The following is a 19,852-nucleotide window of genomic DNA, read 5'->3' as shown; positions in this document are numbered from 1 at the left end:
AAAAGTATTAAAAGAGAATTCATAACGTACTGATGCTAATAAATATTTATACCAAGCTAATGTTTCGTAAAGTCTTTTATGATAGATCTGTACTTTTCTGGCAGCTGCTAGTGTCAGAATTAAAAGTTCTTTGTCCTTATTTCTCATTAAGACTTCAGAATGCGAAATAGTGTGCCAAATTAATTATAACGTTTAACGTCTAGTAATATAAAATGTGTTTTTCCTAGTATATGTGAGAATCGATTTATCTTCTAGGAAACGGGTTTCATTCGTCCTCAGATACTTGAAGAATCTCTTTTATTATTTAAGTAAAGAATATTTAGAACTAATGCTAGTTCTAAAACCTAAGAGATCAACGCAGTAGCTGTACTCTTTTACGCTTTTACTCTTTTAACTTGTTTCAGTCATTTGACTGCGGCCATGCTGGAGCACCGACTTTAGTCGAGCAAATCGACCCCTGGACTTATTCTTTGTAAGCCCAGTACTTATTCTATCGGTCTATTTTGCCGAACCGCTAAGTGACGGGGACGTAAACACACTAGCATCGGTTGTCAAGCGATGTTGGGGGGACAAACACAGACAACACAACCCCCCCACACACACACACACACATATATATACATATATACGACAGGCTTCTTTCAGTTTCTGTCTACCAAATCCACTCACAGGGCATTGGTTGGCCCGGGGTTATAGTAGAAGACACTTGCCCAAGGGGCCACGCAGTGGGACTGAACCCGGAACCATGTGGTTGGTTAGCAAGCTACTTACCACACAGCCACTCCTGCGCCTGACAAGTAATATTCGTAGCCACTTTAACATGGGTGTCTGTTCGAGTGGACTCTATTGTGATTTTTTTAAACCCAAAAGGACGTCTCTTCTAGTTGGTTAACGATGCACAACTGCATCCGATAAAACTTCGAGCAGGGCAGCAAAACCCTACCGCCACTGAGAATTATTATAACTGGCTTTTGGGGACGGCGAGGGCTTAATTCTCCTTTATCTTCTCAGACATATCTGGTCGTTAACGGAGAGAGGTACGCTGAGTGGACAGAGAGCTTAGAAGAGCCATGAGAAGGAAGCAAAAGAATATAAAAACGATTCACCATTGTCATAGGAATGCATCCTTATATATATATATATGTATATATATATATACATATATATATATATACATATATATATCTATACATATATATATATTTGTAAAAAATGAAGTTCGAAAATGCTGCTGTATTATACAATTTTTAATTTTTATATATACATTATAACATGTTTCAGTTCCTGAAATGAACCTTATCAAAAAAAGTTATATATAAAAAAAGACAGCTCATGCCGTCAAACACAAGAAATTCATTTATAATACACAACGGAGTGTCGAGACATTTAGAGTTACATATAGTTCATGTATAGTTGATATATAGTTTGAAGTATATGTTCAAAGTGTTCGATGCAGTGGCCCACGGTGGCGATACGTAATTCATACAAAAAACATATATATATATAATATATATATATATATATATATTATATATATATACATTATATATACATATATATATACAATATATATATATATACATTATATATATACATATATATATATATATATGTAAATAATATATATATACATATATATATATATATAGCTCTATATATAATATATATATATATATATATATACAGATTAATATATATATACATTATATCACATATATATCATATATCCATATATATACATATATATATATATTACATATATATATACTATATATATGTCATTATATATACATATATATATATTATACATATATATATATACATATATATATACATATATATATACATATATATATATATATACATATATATATACACTATATATATACTATATATATTATATATACACATATATATATACATATATATATATATATATATATATATATATAATATATATATATATATACACAGATCCTTCTGAGAAAGCTGTCCAATATTGGTGTCATTGGAAAGCTGCTGCAGTGGATCAAGTGCTTCCTGTCTAACAGAACCAACATGTTGTAGTCGAAGGAGTCAAATCCAGCCCAGCCAAAGTCAGCAGTGGTGTCCCACAAGGCACTGTGTTGGGCCCACTTCTCTTCATCATCTACATAAATGACATTACTGACACCATCAAACACAGTAACATCAGAACCTTCGCTGATGATTCCAAGCTCCAGAAGGTCATCAATGGCGTGATGACCGAATAACCTTCAGTCAGACCTACTGGCTGTTGTCCAATGGGCGGAAAAGAATAACATGTGCTAAATGAAGACAATTTGAACTGATCCACTTTGGAAGAGAGGACACTCTGAAACTCCCATACTCTCTTCCTTCTGGAGAAATTCTCATGGCATCCAACAACATCAGAGACCTGGGAGTAACAGTGGACAACCACATAAGCTGGGCTACACATATAAGCAGCAAAGTTGACATGGCCCGCAGAATGTGTTCCTGGATTCTCAGAACCTTCCAGTCGAGAGATTCCCACGCTATTATCCTTCTCTTCTCCACTTTTGTGCCGACCCCACCTTGAATACTGCTGTCCACTGTGGTCTCCCTACACAAAACAAAATATTATGAGAATTGAAGCTCCCCAAAGGTCAATCACAAAAAAGATAGATGGCATGTTCAGACCTTGACTACTGGGGTAGACTAGAGAAGCTGAAATTGTATTCACTCCAACGACGCCGTGACCGCTACATTATCTGTATGATGTGGAAAATATTCCACCAGCACTGTCCGAATGACCACGTGCCATCCGTCCACGTGTCATCCGTCCACAACAAAAATCTAAATCGCATCACATAACGACAATACGGCACAACTATTTCACCTCAATTGGACCTGCTCTCTTCAACATTACACCAGGGCACGTCAAAAAAGAAACTGACCACACAAAATTCAAGAAGTCTTTGGACAAATTCCTTCAAACAGTACCGGACAAACCACCCACAACCGGATATGTCTCCGAAAACAATAACTCTCTGCACGAATGGGCCTTGGTGCCCAAATCCTGAACTGAAAGACTTCGCCAGGTGGTGCTATTAAGTTAGACATGGCCTGGGCCAATACTGGCCAAAACCTTTCTAAGTTATTCTAAGTTACACACATATATATATATATATATATATATATATATATATATATATATGAAAAAAACAAGTCAAAAATAGAAAATGCTAAGATGATTTTATAGTGAATCTTTCAGTACCGGTTTCGGTCTTTGAGACCTTTTCAACTGTAACGATTAAATAATTAAATTTTGAAAAAAATTTGAAAAATTAGAAGAAAGGTTTTTTTAAAGGAATACTTCCATAGTAGTGTTCAGATATATGTGGCATTCTGCCTTTCTCTGACTCCCTTGTTTGCACTTGTGTATTCGAGGTCGTTGTGAGTTCTTGAGGGGGTGGGAGTGGGAAACTCTGGGCTGGTCAGTGGCGACCGGCAGTCGCTGCGTAGGCGTTATACTTAAAGACATTAGTGGGGGTAGAAGGTGGAGAAGTAGAAGAAGAAGAAGAAGATGATGACGGTGCCGATGATGATGACGATGAAGAAGAAGAAGGAGAAGGAGAAGATGACGATGATGATGGTGGTGATGACGATGACGACGATGATGATGATAACGATGATGATGAAGAAGAAGAAGAAGAGGGAGAAGAAGAAAAAAAACAGAAAAGGGAGAATATGAATGGGTGAAGATATATCTGTTTTGGGGCGATTAGTAATGGATTCTATGGAATGTAATATTGTGTGTGTGTATATATATTCTTTATTCTTAAGTTGAGCTATATTAATTGTTTGTCGTAGGCCCGTTAAGAAGTGGCCTGTATTTTATAATAAAGAGATTTTCTTAACTTATTCGTTGTCTCGAGGTTGTATCGTCCCTAAATTGGTAGAGGGGGAAAATTCTGAAGTTGGTGTTTTTTTGTTGGCGCAAGTATCTATGTGTTGGCTAAAAGCTATTTTTCTGTTTTGGGGAATTTTATCTGGGATCTGTGCAGGGCCATTCGTTTACGCAAACCATTTTTTGTTTGGCCTATGTACTGCTCTTGACACCCGGAGCAGGTTAGTGAGTATATTAGGTTCTCCGAAGCACATGTGAAGTTGCTTTTCACTGTAAACCGTTGTCCCTGTTTGAAGGAGAACTCAGAACCCTCGATTAGATAGTCGCATATCCCGCAATTGGGTCTTCCACATTTTTTTACTGTCGGCTTCTGTGTTGAAGAGTGAATTCGGGCTTGTGTTAGAAGACTTTTCATGGATCTAGGCTGTCTTTTGCTTTTTATGATCGTGTGTTTGGAGGATTGTGTTCATTCTGTGGTCTTTTTTTAGGAGGGGTATGTTGTGGAGGATGGTGCCGAAGGCTTCGTTATTGAGAGGGTGTGCGGAGATGTATGGTAAGGCTTTTTGTTGTAAGTTTTCTTTGATTGGAATGTCAGTTCCTTGATGTTAAGTTGAAGGGCACGTTGAATGCACTTGTCAATAAGTGAAGGTGGATAGTTCCTGGTGATAAGGGTATCTTTTAGTTCTTGTAGTCGTGTGTCTCTGGTGTTTGCGTTAGAGACTATAGTGCATATCCTTTTTGCTAGATTGAAGGGGATATTCATCCTGGTGTGTCTGGGGTGGCATGAATTGAATGGAAGATATTGCTTAGAGTCTGTAGGTTTATAGTAATGTCTGTTTCTATTATATTATTAGCTTTCTTAATGAGGATATCGAGGAAGGGAAGTGTTGCTGGCTATATTCCATCGTGAATTGGATGTTACGTCCAGCCCGTTTAAATTTCCTGGAATTCTATGAGTTTTTTCTATATTTTTATGCCAAAGAATAAAACAGTCATCTAGATATCTCTTCCAGTTGTTTTCTATGTAGATGGAGAAAGGGCTGCCATATCTTTCTAGAACCTTACGATATAGACTGATCTCTAGGTATCCTATGACTAGGTTGGCAAAGGAGGGGGCCATTCGTGTACCCATCGCAGTCCCCGATTTTTGTCGGTATAGAAGTTGTCATTGAAGGCGGAAGAAAGTTATTTCCAGGATGAATTTAACCCCTTCTATCACGAATTTCTTTTGATGCGGTGTGGTAGTTCGTTGGCGTGATTCTCTAGCCAGAATTGGATTGCCTCTAGTCCTAGGTTGTAGGGGATATTGGAGTAGAGGTTGACTACATCGAAGGATACCAGTATGGTGTTTTGGTTTATAGTATTCGGTAGGTGATTGAGCATATCTAAGTCGTCCCTTATATAGCTTTTGACATGTTTGAGGAGTGGTTTTAACAGGGTGTCTAAAAAGTTACTGAGGCGGTGGGTTTCGCATGCGGGACCTGCTATTATGGGTCTCAATTTGAGGTCATTAGTATTAGGGACTTTAATATTTTTGTCTGTGGCTATCTTGCATGCGTTATATATATATATATATATAATATAATATACACAATATATATATATACATATATATATATATATATATATACTATATATATATATAATATATATATTATATATATATATATATATATATATATATAATAAACAAAAGGGTAATAATATAGATTACTACCAGTGGCTCAGCACAAAAGACGAATTAGTCACTAGACAAAATATTATTCATGTAGAAATATAATTCGACTACATGAATAATATTTATATATATATATATTATATATATATATAATCAACAATAATAAAGGGAAAAATTAATTAATTAATTAATAATTAATAATTTTACCAAGTATTTCGGTATGTTAAATGAACCTTTATCGGTAAACTTATACAAAAATTCTATAATTAAGAGTATAATTATAATTAAAGTTGAGCAAAAATTGTGAACTGGCAGAAACGTTAGCACGCCGGTGAAATACTTAGCGGTATTTCGTCTGCCGTTACGTTCTGAGTTCAAACTCCGCCGAGGTCGACTTTGCTTTCATCCTTTCGGATTCGATTAAATGAGTACCAGTTACGCACTGAGGTTGGGGTAATCGACTTAATCCGTTTGTCTGTCCTTGTTTGTCCCCTCTGTGTTTAGCTCCTTGTGGGTAGTAAAGAAATAGAAATAGGTATTTCGTCTGTCTTTACGTTTTGAGTTCAAATTCCGCCGAGGTCGACTTTGCCTTTCATCCTTTCAGGGTCGATAAGTTAAGTATCAGTGGCGTACTGTGGTCAATCTAATGGACTGGCTCTCTCTCCCCAAAATTTCGGTATGTGGTGAAGCAAATTTTTGCTGGAACCTAATTATAATTATACTCATAATTATAGAATATATATATATATGTATGTGTGTGTGTGTGTGTGTGTGTGCCTATGTGTGTGTGTGAAGATGTATATGTATTGTACGGATGGATTTGACCAGTTTAATACGGGATTGGCTTTTTCATTGCTCACAAGAAAAAATAAGTATATAGAGTTCCGTGTTTTCAGAACAAGACAATAAAATACCAAAAATGTAATATTTCTTCTAAGGAACTTTATTTTATAATATTCTGTGGTTGAAAGGCGGTGAACTGGCAGAAACGTTAGCACACCGATGAAATGCTTAGTGGTTTTTCGTCTGTCTTTACGTTTTGAGTTGAATTCCACCGAGGTCGACTTTGCCTTTAATCTTTTCGGGGTCGATAGATTAAGTACCAGTTGCGTACTGGGGTCGATCTAATCGACTGGCTCTTTCCTTCCCCAGATTCCGGGCCTCGTGCCTAATGTAGAAAAGAATATTCTGTGGTTGAAAATTACTGACTAAATGGTTATTATATCAGGTTGTCCCAAAAATTCGTAAACACTTGCGAAAATTGAATTTTTACTCGCCAAGTACTAACAAAAACAACAAAAATTATTCCTCAAAATAAAGACCATTATTTTCCAAGACTTTCTACGAACTTTTGGGACAACCTTATATTTTCCTACTTACTAGATATGGCAAACTTAACGTATAACGAACGAAGTGTTACTTTGACATTCAAACGGTAATTCACCTGAAGGTAATTATATGATATCGTTAAACCACGTGTTTTATAAAGGCAGGAATCGAGAACTAGAGTGGTTAACGAATGAGCTGCATGATTTCACCACAGTCCGAACAGATTTATATTAGTTAGTTAGTTAGTTAGTTAGTTAATTTTTTGGCTCAAAAGCAAAAAGCAAGGCCATGTAGGGGGACATGGAGTTAAGTACAGGGTGGTGTTCATGTAAAGAGTTCAGGCCACTTGAGGTCAAGGGAGACTTTGAACAAAGCGGTCGTCGGCATCTTCACCATCTCGTCTGGCAGCTTGTTCCACGGATCCGCAACCCGGACGGAGAAACCTCCCCTCCTTCGATTGAGATGAAATCGTCGCGGGTAGAGCTTTTCGGAATGACCCCGCAGCCAACGCTCTGGAGCAGGAGTGAAGAACAGCTCTTTCGAGAGGTTACACTTTCCGCTTATGATGTTGTGAGCGAGAATGAGATCACCACGGCGGCGGCGTTTTTCTAGAGAATAAAGGTCGAGCGTCTTCAGCCTTTCGTCATAAGACAAATTCTTGAGACCATGAAGCATGCGGGTAGCTAGCTTCTGGACTCTTTCGAGATGCTGTATGTCTTTGAGGAGATAAGGAGAAGAGGCTATTAAGATTGCCGTATGGTGGCAAGGGTGGAATGGATTATATGAGTAGTTGGTTGATACTCTATTTCTTGTAGAACTTGGTTTCGGATCCAATATTCAGTTAATTAGTTGGCTGTTCTGTAAATGTTCGTTTCTATGTTAAGTCGAAGCCCGTCATTAAGTTTTCTGTTACTGTAAATTTCAGTCTGAGAAATTTGCAAGTGAAAGGGATCCAGACTTGTCTATGACGAGCGGCTATGTAGCAACGATAAGCGGTTTATTTGCGATGTTTATAGAATATTCATCCTGATTTTGGCAATAAGAAATTGGTGTGGCACTATTTCTTCTGAATCCAATGCAATTTTGGTTTGCAGTACTCTTCTTATCGTGGGTAATTCGATTATCGTAGAATTGATTAATCATTTTGGATAATTCTTGCTGAGAAGTGCTTGGAATCTGTCCAAGTTTTAAAATAAGCGTTGAAATCTGGAGATATATTGATCAAGCGATATACGGGAAGTGTTTCAAAAATTCCTTAATCATGGAATAATGAATGAGAAAGTTTAAGGAATGTTAGAGATGGTACCACATTTCATACATAGTTTTACGAATCTAGAAACAGATCTTCACCTGTTTCTCTCATAGATTGTGTAATTTAATTACCATAGAAATTTCAGCTTGGCTCAGAGTACTATCGTTATATGAAACATTCTGAAAAACAGTAATGAATATCTCTCTACATATAAAACTGAAAATGTGTGTCTGTCTGTCTGTCTGTCTGTGTGTTTCCCTAAAACTTGAGAACTACACAATCAATTTCATTCAAATTTTACACATGCCTTACTTAGGGTCCGGGGAGTGTCATCGCCAAAAAACTTTTTAACTTTTTGCCTAGGGCGTGCCCACAGCAATATCATATCTTCTCCACTACGATTCCCTAAAACTTGAGAACTACAAAACCAATTTCATTCAAATTTTACACAGGCCTTACTTAGGGTCCATGTAGTTTCATGGGCAAAAAAAATGTTCAGCTTCTTGCGTAGAGCGAGCCCATAGCAATATCATATCTTCTCCACTATTTCAGTATTACGTGTTAAAAGTGAAACAAAAACATTTCTCTATTTTATGTGAGATACTTTCACTTTAACAATAAAAATAATAATAGCAATTGAATTATATGTAGTAAGTAATAATTAAAATCAAACAAAAGTATAATATAATCGTAACATAACAGAAGTAAAAATAGCAATTGGTATAAAATTGCATCAATGACTTGAATTTGAATAAGTGGTTTCACATGAATGGGAATAAATAAACAGTAAAATTAGCGTGCAGAAATGGAATAGTCCAGATGGATAATAAAAAATTAAATTAAAGAAAAGACTATAAAGTATACAATGTAGACAAAAAAGAAGATTTGAACACCTGGAGGAAAGCACAATTGAAAAGTGTCTTGGTGCGACTATGAAAGATATCTAACCAGAGGCGGTAAATTCGCCACAATAGAAGCAAGGTTTGAGTCAACGGAGCGTGCAAGGGAGTACTCGACTCGAACTTACAAAGTGGAAATATTTTATTTTTACCTTTATATCTGGGACGTAGGACGCCCCGGAAAAAAATTAAAAATGTCCCCCGCCCCAGAAGTTGAGATAGGCTGGATTGTAGCCACACTTCTATACAAGAGGGAGGACAAGATACAATTGATCGAAATTGCAAGAGACGGGTTTACAATTCCAGTCTGTTATATATTTTGAGTATTGTTATCACTAGCGATATCAAGATATAACTTTGTATTTTGTATTTTATGTGTTGATGTAATATCTACACATAGATACATGCACTAGCACTATGACCCGGCAACGACGGGTCATAATGCTAGTATTTTCTAAAAGGACACGGTTTGGAGATAAAATGAAACCAGAAGCAACGGTAAAGGCTTGGGCTTATAGTTACAGACTTTTACTTGTCTCGGTCGTTTGATTCGGGTCCTGGTGAGGCACCAAATTTTGTTCCTATTGAGTACCAATAATTGCGATATAAGATCCATTTTAAGACACGAGTGACAACGGAATTATAAATAACTAGTTATAGCATGTAGTGACCGCTTGTGTTAAATCAACCAATCAGTGTAGCTTAAATATTGTCAGCCATTAAGAGACAAACAATTTTAATAGGGATGTTTTCTTTACTCTTCAAATATCTAATATTTCTGTGTCTTTCTTGTAAACCCTACTATATCTGCTTCCCATTTTTACATCAACTTTTCACCACTAATTCTTCGCCATTATCCTAAACAACAGCTTTTTCTACTTCGATTATACCACATATAAACAGACATCATTCTTTCTATTTGGATTGGTTGGGGAGAAACAAATCTATCTGATTTTAATTGCCACTACATATATAGACCAGCTGGTGTGCATAGGAACCACATATCACTTTCGGATTTCCCATTCGTTTCCAGATATATAGATGATATCATAATTCTCGTGAACAATCAATTACCATGTATTAATATATTCTACTACGTCGATAAAGACATAGATTTTGATATAGAAACTCCTGGTGGTGCTGTATTTCTATTTCTTTCTTCTTTTTCTCCCACTCTATCTCCCACTATACTCTTTACTCTTTACTCTTTTACTTGTTTCAGTCATTTGACTGCGGCCATGCTGGAGCACCGCCTTTTAGTCGAGCAAATCGACCCCGGGATTTATTCTTTGTAAGCCCAGTACTTATTCTATCGGTCTCTTTTGCCGAACCGCTAAGTGTCGGGGACATAAACACACCAGCATCGGTTGTCAAGCAATGCTAGGGGGACAAACACAGACACACACACACACACATATATATATTATATATATATATATATATATATATATATATATATACATGTATACGACAGGCTTCTTTCAGTTCCGTCTACCAAATCCACTCACAAGGCATTGGTCGGCCCGGGGCTATAGCAGAAGACACTCGCCCAAGATGCCACGCAGTGGGACTGAACCCTGAACCATGTGGTTGGTTAGCAAGCTACTTACCACACAGCCACACCTGCGCCTATATATATATATATATATATATATATATATATATCCATCTTTCTCTCTTTCATTCTCGCTTCAGTTTCCGTCTCCAAGTCCTTTAATACCAACAAATACGGGAAAAATTCCTGCAAGTGTTTATTTGTACCATACCGAACAGAGCTAACGATACATAGGAAGTGGGTTCTTAACCATACACACCAGAAGTAATAAGGTAGGCAATTGAGCCGTCAACTTTAAGAGGCTTCAAAAAATGCTGGTAAACAATAGCTACCTAGCAGATGGCTTTATGATAAAGCACCAAAGAAGGCACATGGCTCAGTGGTTAGAACAACGGGCTCACAATCATGAGGTCGTGTACTCGATTCCCGGACCAGGCTCTGTGTTGTGTTCTTGAGCAAGACACTTTATTTCACGTTGCTCCACTTCACTCAGCTGTAGAAATGAGTTGCGGCGTCATTGATGCCAAGCTGTATCGGTATTTGCCTTTCCCTTAGATAACATCGATGGCGTGGAGCAGGGAGGCTGGTATGCATGGGCGAATGCTGGTCTTCCAAAAACAACCTTTCCCAGAATTGTACCTCGGACGGGAACTATCTAGGTGCAATCCCATGGTCATTCATGACTGATGGTGAGGGTCTTTACAAACCGAAAGAAGGATCACCCCAAACAACACTTGCTTTTCATGGATACCACACTTTAATAAAATCATAAGTAAGATCTGGATGAACCACAAACACACACAGGGCATCTTTCTGAAATATTTATTGTCTGGTAGGCAGGCCACACATGGCAACATTGTGTGCACGTTATCCAACTGTGCTATTAAGAACTTGGACAAATATTTTACGGACAGTTCATTATTTCTGGTAATTTTTAATGAAAGCCATGTTGAGTAGAGGATGAATACTTCAAACTGAGGTCACATACCTAAAAGCATAAGCAACTTCTAGCTTCTATAGGGTCAATGGTTTTCAGGAAAATATGTGATTACTGTTCATACGACATTGCACTGTCAGTGTGGTTTGTATATAGTAATACACGAGTATTCCTAATAAGATGGAGATAAAACTACGAAGATCTTTTATTAAGTGGAACTGTAAAAACATTAAAAGGTGCGTAACTTACTTGAACATATATTAACACGAATGATGAAATATTATTGTGATGTCTTATGTAGATATACACATTTATTTGTATAATTCTGCTTTTATATATATATATATATATATATATATATATATATATACATATATATATATATATATAAATTTATCTGTATACCCACGAGCATATTCCTAAGAAGAGAAGCTGGTGCACGCATTTTTAATAGAGTGAGCATTAATATGCACGGTCAGGAAACAAAATCAATGAATAAGACTTCTGTGATTTTCATTTAAAGAGGAAATGCACCGTTTATAATCATCACTGTATCAACTGCACTAGATATGACAGGTTGACAAAGCATATTGGAATGTAATTATATATATATATAAATGTGTTTATGCATTTATATAAATATATTTATATAAATGTATAAATATATATATGTACATATATAAATGTATATAAATGTATATATATATACGTTTATATATATAAATTCATATATATATATATATATATATATATAAATGCATATATATATATATACATTTATATATATAAATGTATATATATATACACATTATATATATAAATGAATATATATATATAATATATATATAAATATGTATATATTTATATATATAAATGTATATATATATACATTTATATATATAAATGAATATATATACATATATATATTTATATATAAATGAATATATATATATATATAAATATATAAATATATATATATATATACATGTATATAGGTATATATAAATATAAATATATATATATACATGTATATATGTATATATAAATATATAAATATATAATATATATATATACATATATATATATGTATGTATGTATGTATGTATGTATGTATGTATGTATGTATATATGTATGTATGTATGTATGTATGTATATATACATTGCAAATATTGTCATTGTTCTTTCGGGATATGACTATACGTATAGTGCACACAAATCAATGGCAACCTGGAAAATATTTTATTTTGTACTGTTTTTCTGCAAATTCTTCGAAATTACATTTCTGTGTTAATGGACCCCGGAAACGAACACAAGTGCATAAAAAGATAAATAATGCAAAACTTCATCACAATATTGGATATCACCGCTGTATATATGTGTATATAAGTGAATGTGCATATATGTGTGTGCGAGTGAATATATATATATATACACATATAGATATATATATATATATACATATATATATATTCGTATATATATATACATATATATATATATATATATATTATAATATATATATAATATATAATATATATATATATACATATATATATACATATATATATACATAATATACATATATATATATACATACATATATACATATATATACATATATATATATACATACATATATATACATACGTATATATATATATATACATTATATATATATAATATATATATTATAATATATAATATATATATATATATATATATATATGTATATATATATATGACTGTTGCTTTCTTTGGCATGAAAACAGGGAAACTAAAAGAATTCCAAGCACTTATAAATGGACTTGAAATAAACATTCAATTCACTTCCCTTTCTTCGACATCCTCTTTAAGAAATCTAACAACGTAATAGAAACAGCTATATACTATAAGCCCACGGACTCCAAGCAATATCTATCCTTCAACTCATGCCACCCCAGACACACCAGAATGAATATCCCCTTCAACCTAGCAAAAAGGATATGTACTATAGTTTCTAATGCAAGCACCAGAGACATACGACTACATGAACTAGATGATGCACTCGTCACCAGGAACTACCCACCTCCACTAATTGACATATGCTTTCAACGTGCCCTTCATCTCAACGTCCACGAACTCACATCCCAAATTAAAGAAGGATTTACAACCAACAGCCCAACCATATATCTCCACACACAACCCTCTTAACAAATGAAGACTTCAACACCATCCTTGAAGACATTCCCCTGCTAGAAAAGGACCACAGAATGAACTTAATCTTCCAAACGCACACCATCATAAAAAACAAGAGACAATCCAAATCTATGAAAAGTCTCCTGACACACGCCTGAATACGCTCAACAAGAACACAGTTGTTTTCGTTCGGTTTCCTTGTGTGTCTCCAGTGTCTTGTTTTTGTCCCAACTTTGACCCTCCATAAATCCCAAATTATATTTTGGAATTTATAGGAGTAACTGCTTTCCAGGATTCATATTGTCGTTGAATGCTGGAAATGAGGAGTAGATAGACAGCCGACAATTAATGAAGGGTCATTCTCTGTGTTATTTGTCCAGCTATTCATTTTTCTCCTGTTTTGTTTTGCCTATTTAACTCGTTTATATTCGTACTTCATGTTATTCACACAGTTGGTGACGTCCTGTACCCATATATGCACACACACAAACACACATATTTATGCAATTTATATTATTATATACATACACGTATATATTTACATATATGCATATACATATACATGGATATATATATATATATGCATATGCATATGTAAGTATATATATATATATGTGTGTGTGTGCGTGTATATATATATATATGTGTGTGTGTGTGTATGTGTGTGTATAAAGTTATGATTTTAGTTTGGGGGAAAGGACTTTTCCATTTAACTTTGCATAATTCGTTCCTTCAATGACTACAGTGTTTGTTGATTATCATAGACTAACCTCTGCTGGAATAGTATTCGAGAGTGTGATTTGAAAGGACCTGATCTGCTATTATCAAACATTCGACCTGTTGAAAGCACTATGTGTGGCTTATTTATTTTATTAGGTTATTAAGCGCTATCACCGCAGTGGCTTTAATGGTTATACGCTGCTAAACCTCGGGGTATGGATAAATAAATGTGTTATATACAGCTGCGATGTTTGCTTGAAGTATAATAATGAATTGCACGAAACGTTAAGGTTTAAATTTAATTGTGAAGTACCAATAAATCTTTTGAATTAACTGTGCTTAATTCTTTACCTATTTCTTTACTACCCACAAGGGGCTAAACACAGAGAGGACAAACAAGGACAGACAAACCGATTAAGTCGATTATATCGACTCCAGTGCGTAACTGGTACTTATTTAATCGACCCCGAAAAGATGAAAGGCAAAGACGACCTCGGCGGAATTTGAACTCAGAACGTAGCGGCAGCCGAAATACCGCTAAGAATTTCGCCCGGCGTGCTAACGTTTCTGCCAGCTCGCCGCCTTAATTCTTTACCTACTATGCAAGCCATCAGTGACACATCGCCTTATATTCTTAATAGGAGTAACGGGTGACGCCCAATGATCCTTTTGTCTTTTCTCTAGCCTCACGTTGCATTGGACCAAACAATATCATTTCAGTTTCAGGAAGTGTACAGAGAGTACGTCCTTTGATATTTCCGGGAGATTTTTCAGTTTGAATCACTAAAAGCTGAGATAGGGCCTGTCAAGAAGGCTACAAATCGCTGTTATCTCCATCAGTGAAACAACGCTACCCATAAAAATATTTTTATAGATTATAGTCTGAAATATAGTTTGTAGAAAATGTTTTTTAAATAGATGGAAAATACATAATTGGAGGTATAATAAAGGTTTTAACAATTTTTAACATGTATATCCCAGGTGATTTACGTGGTGCAAAATATAGAATATATTATGAATTTGCAGAAGTTACGGACGATACTCATGCTATAAATTAATGTGGTAGTTTATATAGAGGACTTGAACTAATATATGATCAACCGTTCAGTATTCAGATTACTCTGTCATATGCAATACTTAATTATTCACATTGTTTTGAATTTATCATACATTTTCCTGTAGATTGGAATTTTCAATGTCGTGGCAGATTCTAGTATGACATTTTAAGGTAGCTGTGAGAAGCTTGATCTGGTCAGTTTAGACAGAAAACAGGTAGACTAGTTGGGCCTGATATGGCCCGCTTGAGTACTGACAGATTAAAATGTTTAAAAGTGCAGAGTTCATAAAAAAATAAGACCACTGCTGCAGAAGAAAATATGGCGCAAAATAAGCCTGGTAGGCAAATAGTCTAAATGCTTTATATACTTTAGATGAGACCAAAGCAGCAGCTAATATTTAATATATATGGACGTAGTATAATTCCTAATGTGAAGGGCTAAACTATAGATTTAAAGTCGTCATAGTTCAAAATTTGTCAGAAAGAGTTATTTTAAACTTTATGTCGCTGAGAAAAATGTACCTCGTCATTTTTTTTCTCAAGCTCTTCAAAACTGAGTTTGATGAGAATTGAGTTTACAAAAAACTTCGTCCGCTTTCATTGATGTTGCTTCTGTTTACTTTAACCCTTTCCAATATTATTTGAATAAGCACGAAAAATAGTTATTTGTAGTGTTATATGTTTTAATATTGTTTTTGTAGCTGTATTCCTTCTCTATAACTTTTGTCTAACGTGTTTGAGATTTGAATAAATCATATTTCTTTTCTAGCGTGTGACGATGACGAGATAAATAGAAAAACGAAAAGAAAAAAAAGGAGACTTTATATTACAACGCAGTTTTTATACAATTAACAGTTATGAGTAATATCTTAATGTGATAAAATGAATAATTTTTCATTAATTGCTTAATTTTTTCTATTAATTCTCCTTTTTTTAAATATATTTTTCAGGCAATGGAGAAATATATGAAGAAATGCAATCAAGCTGACACCGATTCGTTTAATTTCATCATTCCATTTACTACTACTACTACTACTACTACTACTACTACTACTACTACTACTACTACTACTACTGCAACTACTATTGCGGAGGCTGGACTAGAGTTAGATAAGTTGAAGAAAAGCAGCTGTGCAGGAGAAATCAAAAGGTGGTCAAGAACAACAAAAAGATGATGATGATGATGATGATGATGATGATGATGATGATGACAACAAGGATGATGGTTATGATGATGGTGGTGTTGTTGCTAGGGGAATATATAATGATAACACAGAAATGGTTGTGTGTTGGAAAGAGGAAGGCAACATATATAGATATGCTAAATTAATCGGATTACTCCTGTAGATACTGTAAAGATCAGACTGCTGAGAAGTGATCCGCCACATTTCACTGTCTAATCATTCACCTTAGGTAAAAGTGCATCCGGTTCATTTTAATTCTCTCCTTCTCTTGCTCGAAGTGGACAGAAAGCCAGTATAAGGTCAGCTTAACACACAAATTTAAGACAGATATGAAGAGCCCTGTGGAGTAGAAGTTTATAATAGCTGAATCTACTTTCTGGTTTCTATTATCACTTGTATATAATACAATTTTCTTGATAAGGTATGAATAACAGCAATAAAATGAGAAGTTGCATTTTGAACGAAATTATTATTACTATTTATATTAAGCACTATCATATCATTTTTATTCAGGATAGAAAATATCATACCAAAGCCATGAGAGAAACCGTTTTTGCATGTCAACAATGGAGTTAATATATGTACATACAAAGAATTGAAGCACTTCTATTCTCAGATACGGACGAAAATATAGTCCGCATAATGTATATATGTATGTATATGTGCATGTATACATTAACATATATACATATAGGAATACACATATACATTATCTTGATGATGTATACAGAAATACATACATATAACACATCGGTACATACATACATGCATACATACATACATACAAACATATATACATGTATATATAAACTATATATATAAATACAAATTTACATATATATTTATAAATGACATACTTATGTAGATACATACACGTAAATTACACACGCACATATACACATATACATACACCTATATATAGATTGTTTGAATATATATGCATGTGTATGTATAGGTATATATATGTGTATATATATATATTATATATATATATATATATATATATATATATAAATTACATATATATATATATATGTATATGTATATATGTATATATATATACACACTTTTATATATTTATGAGACATATATACATATATATAATGTTCAAATAAACATTTCTCTTTCTCTTTTTCTCTCTCTCTCTCTCTCTCTCTCTTTCTTTATATATTCATTTTAAGATCCACGAAGATCAGAACTTAACTGCTGCTCTTGATGGTCCAAATCGGTTATGCAATTTATAGGAGTGTATTTTCAAAACAGCCAGCTGGAGGAGATGTCCTCCTGGGGCTACAAGCTACAGTAGCATCCACCCTTAGGGGTTTGCCATATTTAAATGGCAAATATACTTCACGATATTTTCAAAACATTTTCCGGTTTAAAAAGCTACATCAGATGTCTAGGTAGAGGAGGTGGTCAAACTCTGCATAAGGAGTAGACAACCATTGTATGCATATATATATATATATATATATATACATATATAAAATATATAAAATATTCTCACTAATATTATATATATATGTATATACATATATATATTATATATATATATATATATATAATATTATATATATATATAATATATATATATATATATTATATATATAATATATATATATAATATATATATATATATATAATTTACAAGATAAGGGCAAAAGAAAAATTCTAATGCCAAATATGCCGAAAAAAAGACAAAAATTGTCAATAACCATTATAATTTATGCGTCTCGAAACAAACCAATAGAAATTTCTAAAAAATTCGTTATTACCGTATTGGTCCAATTTCGAGGTTAATTCATAAAAATTTTCCCCTCTTCAGCGGCAAATACGTGAGATATAAGTGAAATACTTACTCATACCCATGGAAAAAGCAAGCACTGAGTCCTGAGCGGACCTAAGTACCCCAAATATATCCAAAATAGAAAATCTTTGGCACATCTCGAGACACGTGTGATTCGAACTAGAAACTTTCACAGAGTGAGAGAATCCGGAAGTGAACTTCCGAAGATGTGCCGAAGATTTTCTATTTTGGATATATTTGGGGTACTTAGGTCTGCTCGGGACTTGGTGCTTGCTTTTTCCATGGGTATGAGTAAGTATTTCACTTATATCTCGCGTATTTGCCGCTGAAGAGGGGAAAATTCTTATGAATTAACCCCGAAATTGGGACCAATACGGTAATAACGAATTTTTAGAAATTTCTATCGGTTTGTTTCGAGACGCATAAATCATAATGGTTATTGACAATTTTTGTCTTTTTTTCGGCATATTTGGCATTAGAATTTTTCTTTTGCCCTTATCTTGTAAATTATTTATAAATTTAACCTTTAAAGGTATTTTTTGATATGCTGGCCATTAATAAAAAGTTTTCCCGAAAAATTTTTATCCTACATTAGTTATATAAAAATATTTATATATATATAACTAATGTAGGATAAAAAAAATATATATATATATATATACATGTATGTATGTATGTATGTATGTATGTATGTATGTATGCATATACACTTATACATACACATGAATCGGTGTCGATTCACCTGAGCAAGTCCTGTTTCGAGGACGAGTAAAAGGTGTTATCATTTATTTGTAAGAGGAAATAAGGGCATGCATGGAACATAGACTAAAGCGAACGAAAAAATGAAAGTATGATGTGTATACATACATATATATATATATATATATATATATATATATGGTTAGGGAATGTGTTGTATGTGTGTCTGTGTGTTTATGTATAATTGTGTGCGCGTGTGTGTTCTTATTAGTGTAGGTTGTTTGAAGTGGTGTACAAATTTCATATATTAAGATAAAAGGTATTCAGAATTCTTGATAATTATCTATTTGTCTTTCATTTCGTTCGTGTCCGAGACTCATTAGTTATATTATTTTTTAATGAAAAGTTTGAATATATATACATATATATATATATATATATATATATATATATTATATATATATATATGTATATATATATATATAAGACTGTTCTTTTGTTATTTATATGGTATATATATGCGTGCGTATATATGTGCGCATGTCTTTGTACGTGCATGCACGTGTGTAGAATCATGTGTGAGTGTATGATGAATCTTTGGAGGCTTCGTAAGACGGAGTAAAACAGAAAAGGAGATATAAAGAGAGAGAGGAAGATAGAAAGAAGGACA

General features: G+C 33.9%; 1 protein-coding gene across 5 annotated transcripts in view; it reads left to right on the top strand.

Annotated features, from left to right (window-relative positions):
* Window positions 1-17,137, top strand: part of LOC115213422 (FMRFamide receptor-like) — a 252,318-nt gene extending 235,181 nt beyond the window's left edge. For all 5 annotated transcript variants that reach the window (XM_036503639.1, XM_029782388.2, XM_036503640.1 and 2 more), the window contains one exon: window positions 16,443-17,137. In XM_036503639.1, coding sequence (XP_036359532.1) covers window positions 16,443-16,480 — 38 coding nt within the window. In that variant the 3' untranslated portion in view covers window positions 16,481-17,137. The remainder of the gene's footprint in view (window positions 1-16,442) is intronic.
* The last annotated feature ends 2,715 nt before the right edge of the window (window positions 17,138-19,852 follow it).

The sequence above is a fragment of the Octopus sinensis genome, linkage group LG6, assembly GCF_006345805.1.
Source record: "Octopus sinensis linkage group LG6, ASM634580v1, whole genome shotgun sequence".
NCBI lineage: Eukaryota > Metazoa > Mollusca > Cephalopoda > Octopoda > Octopodidae > Octopus > Octopus sinensis.
The sequence above is the reverse complement of the archived record's forward strand: the minus strand, read 5'-3'. Positions and strand labels throughout refer to the sequence as shown.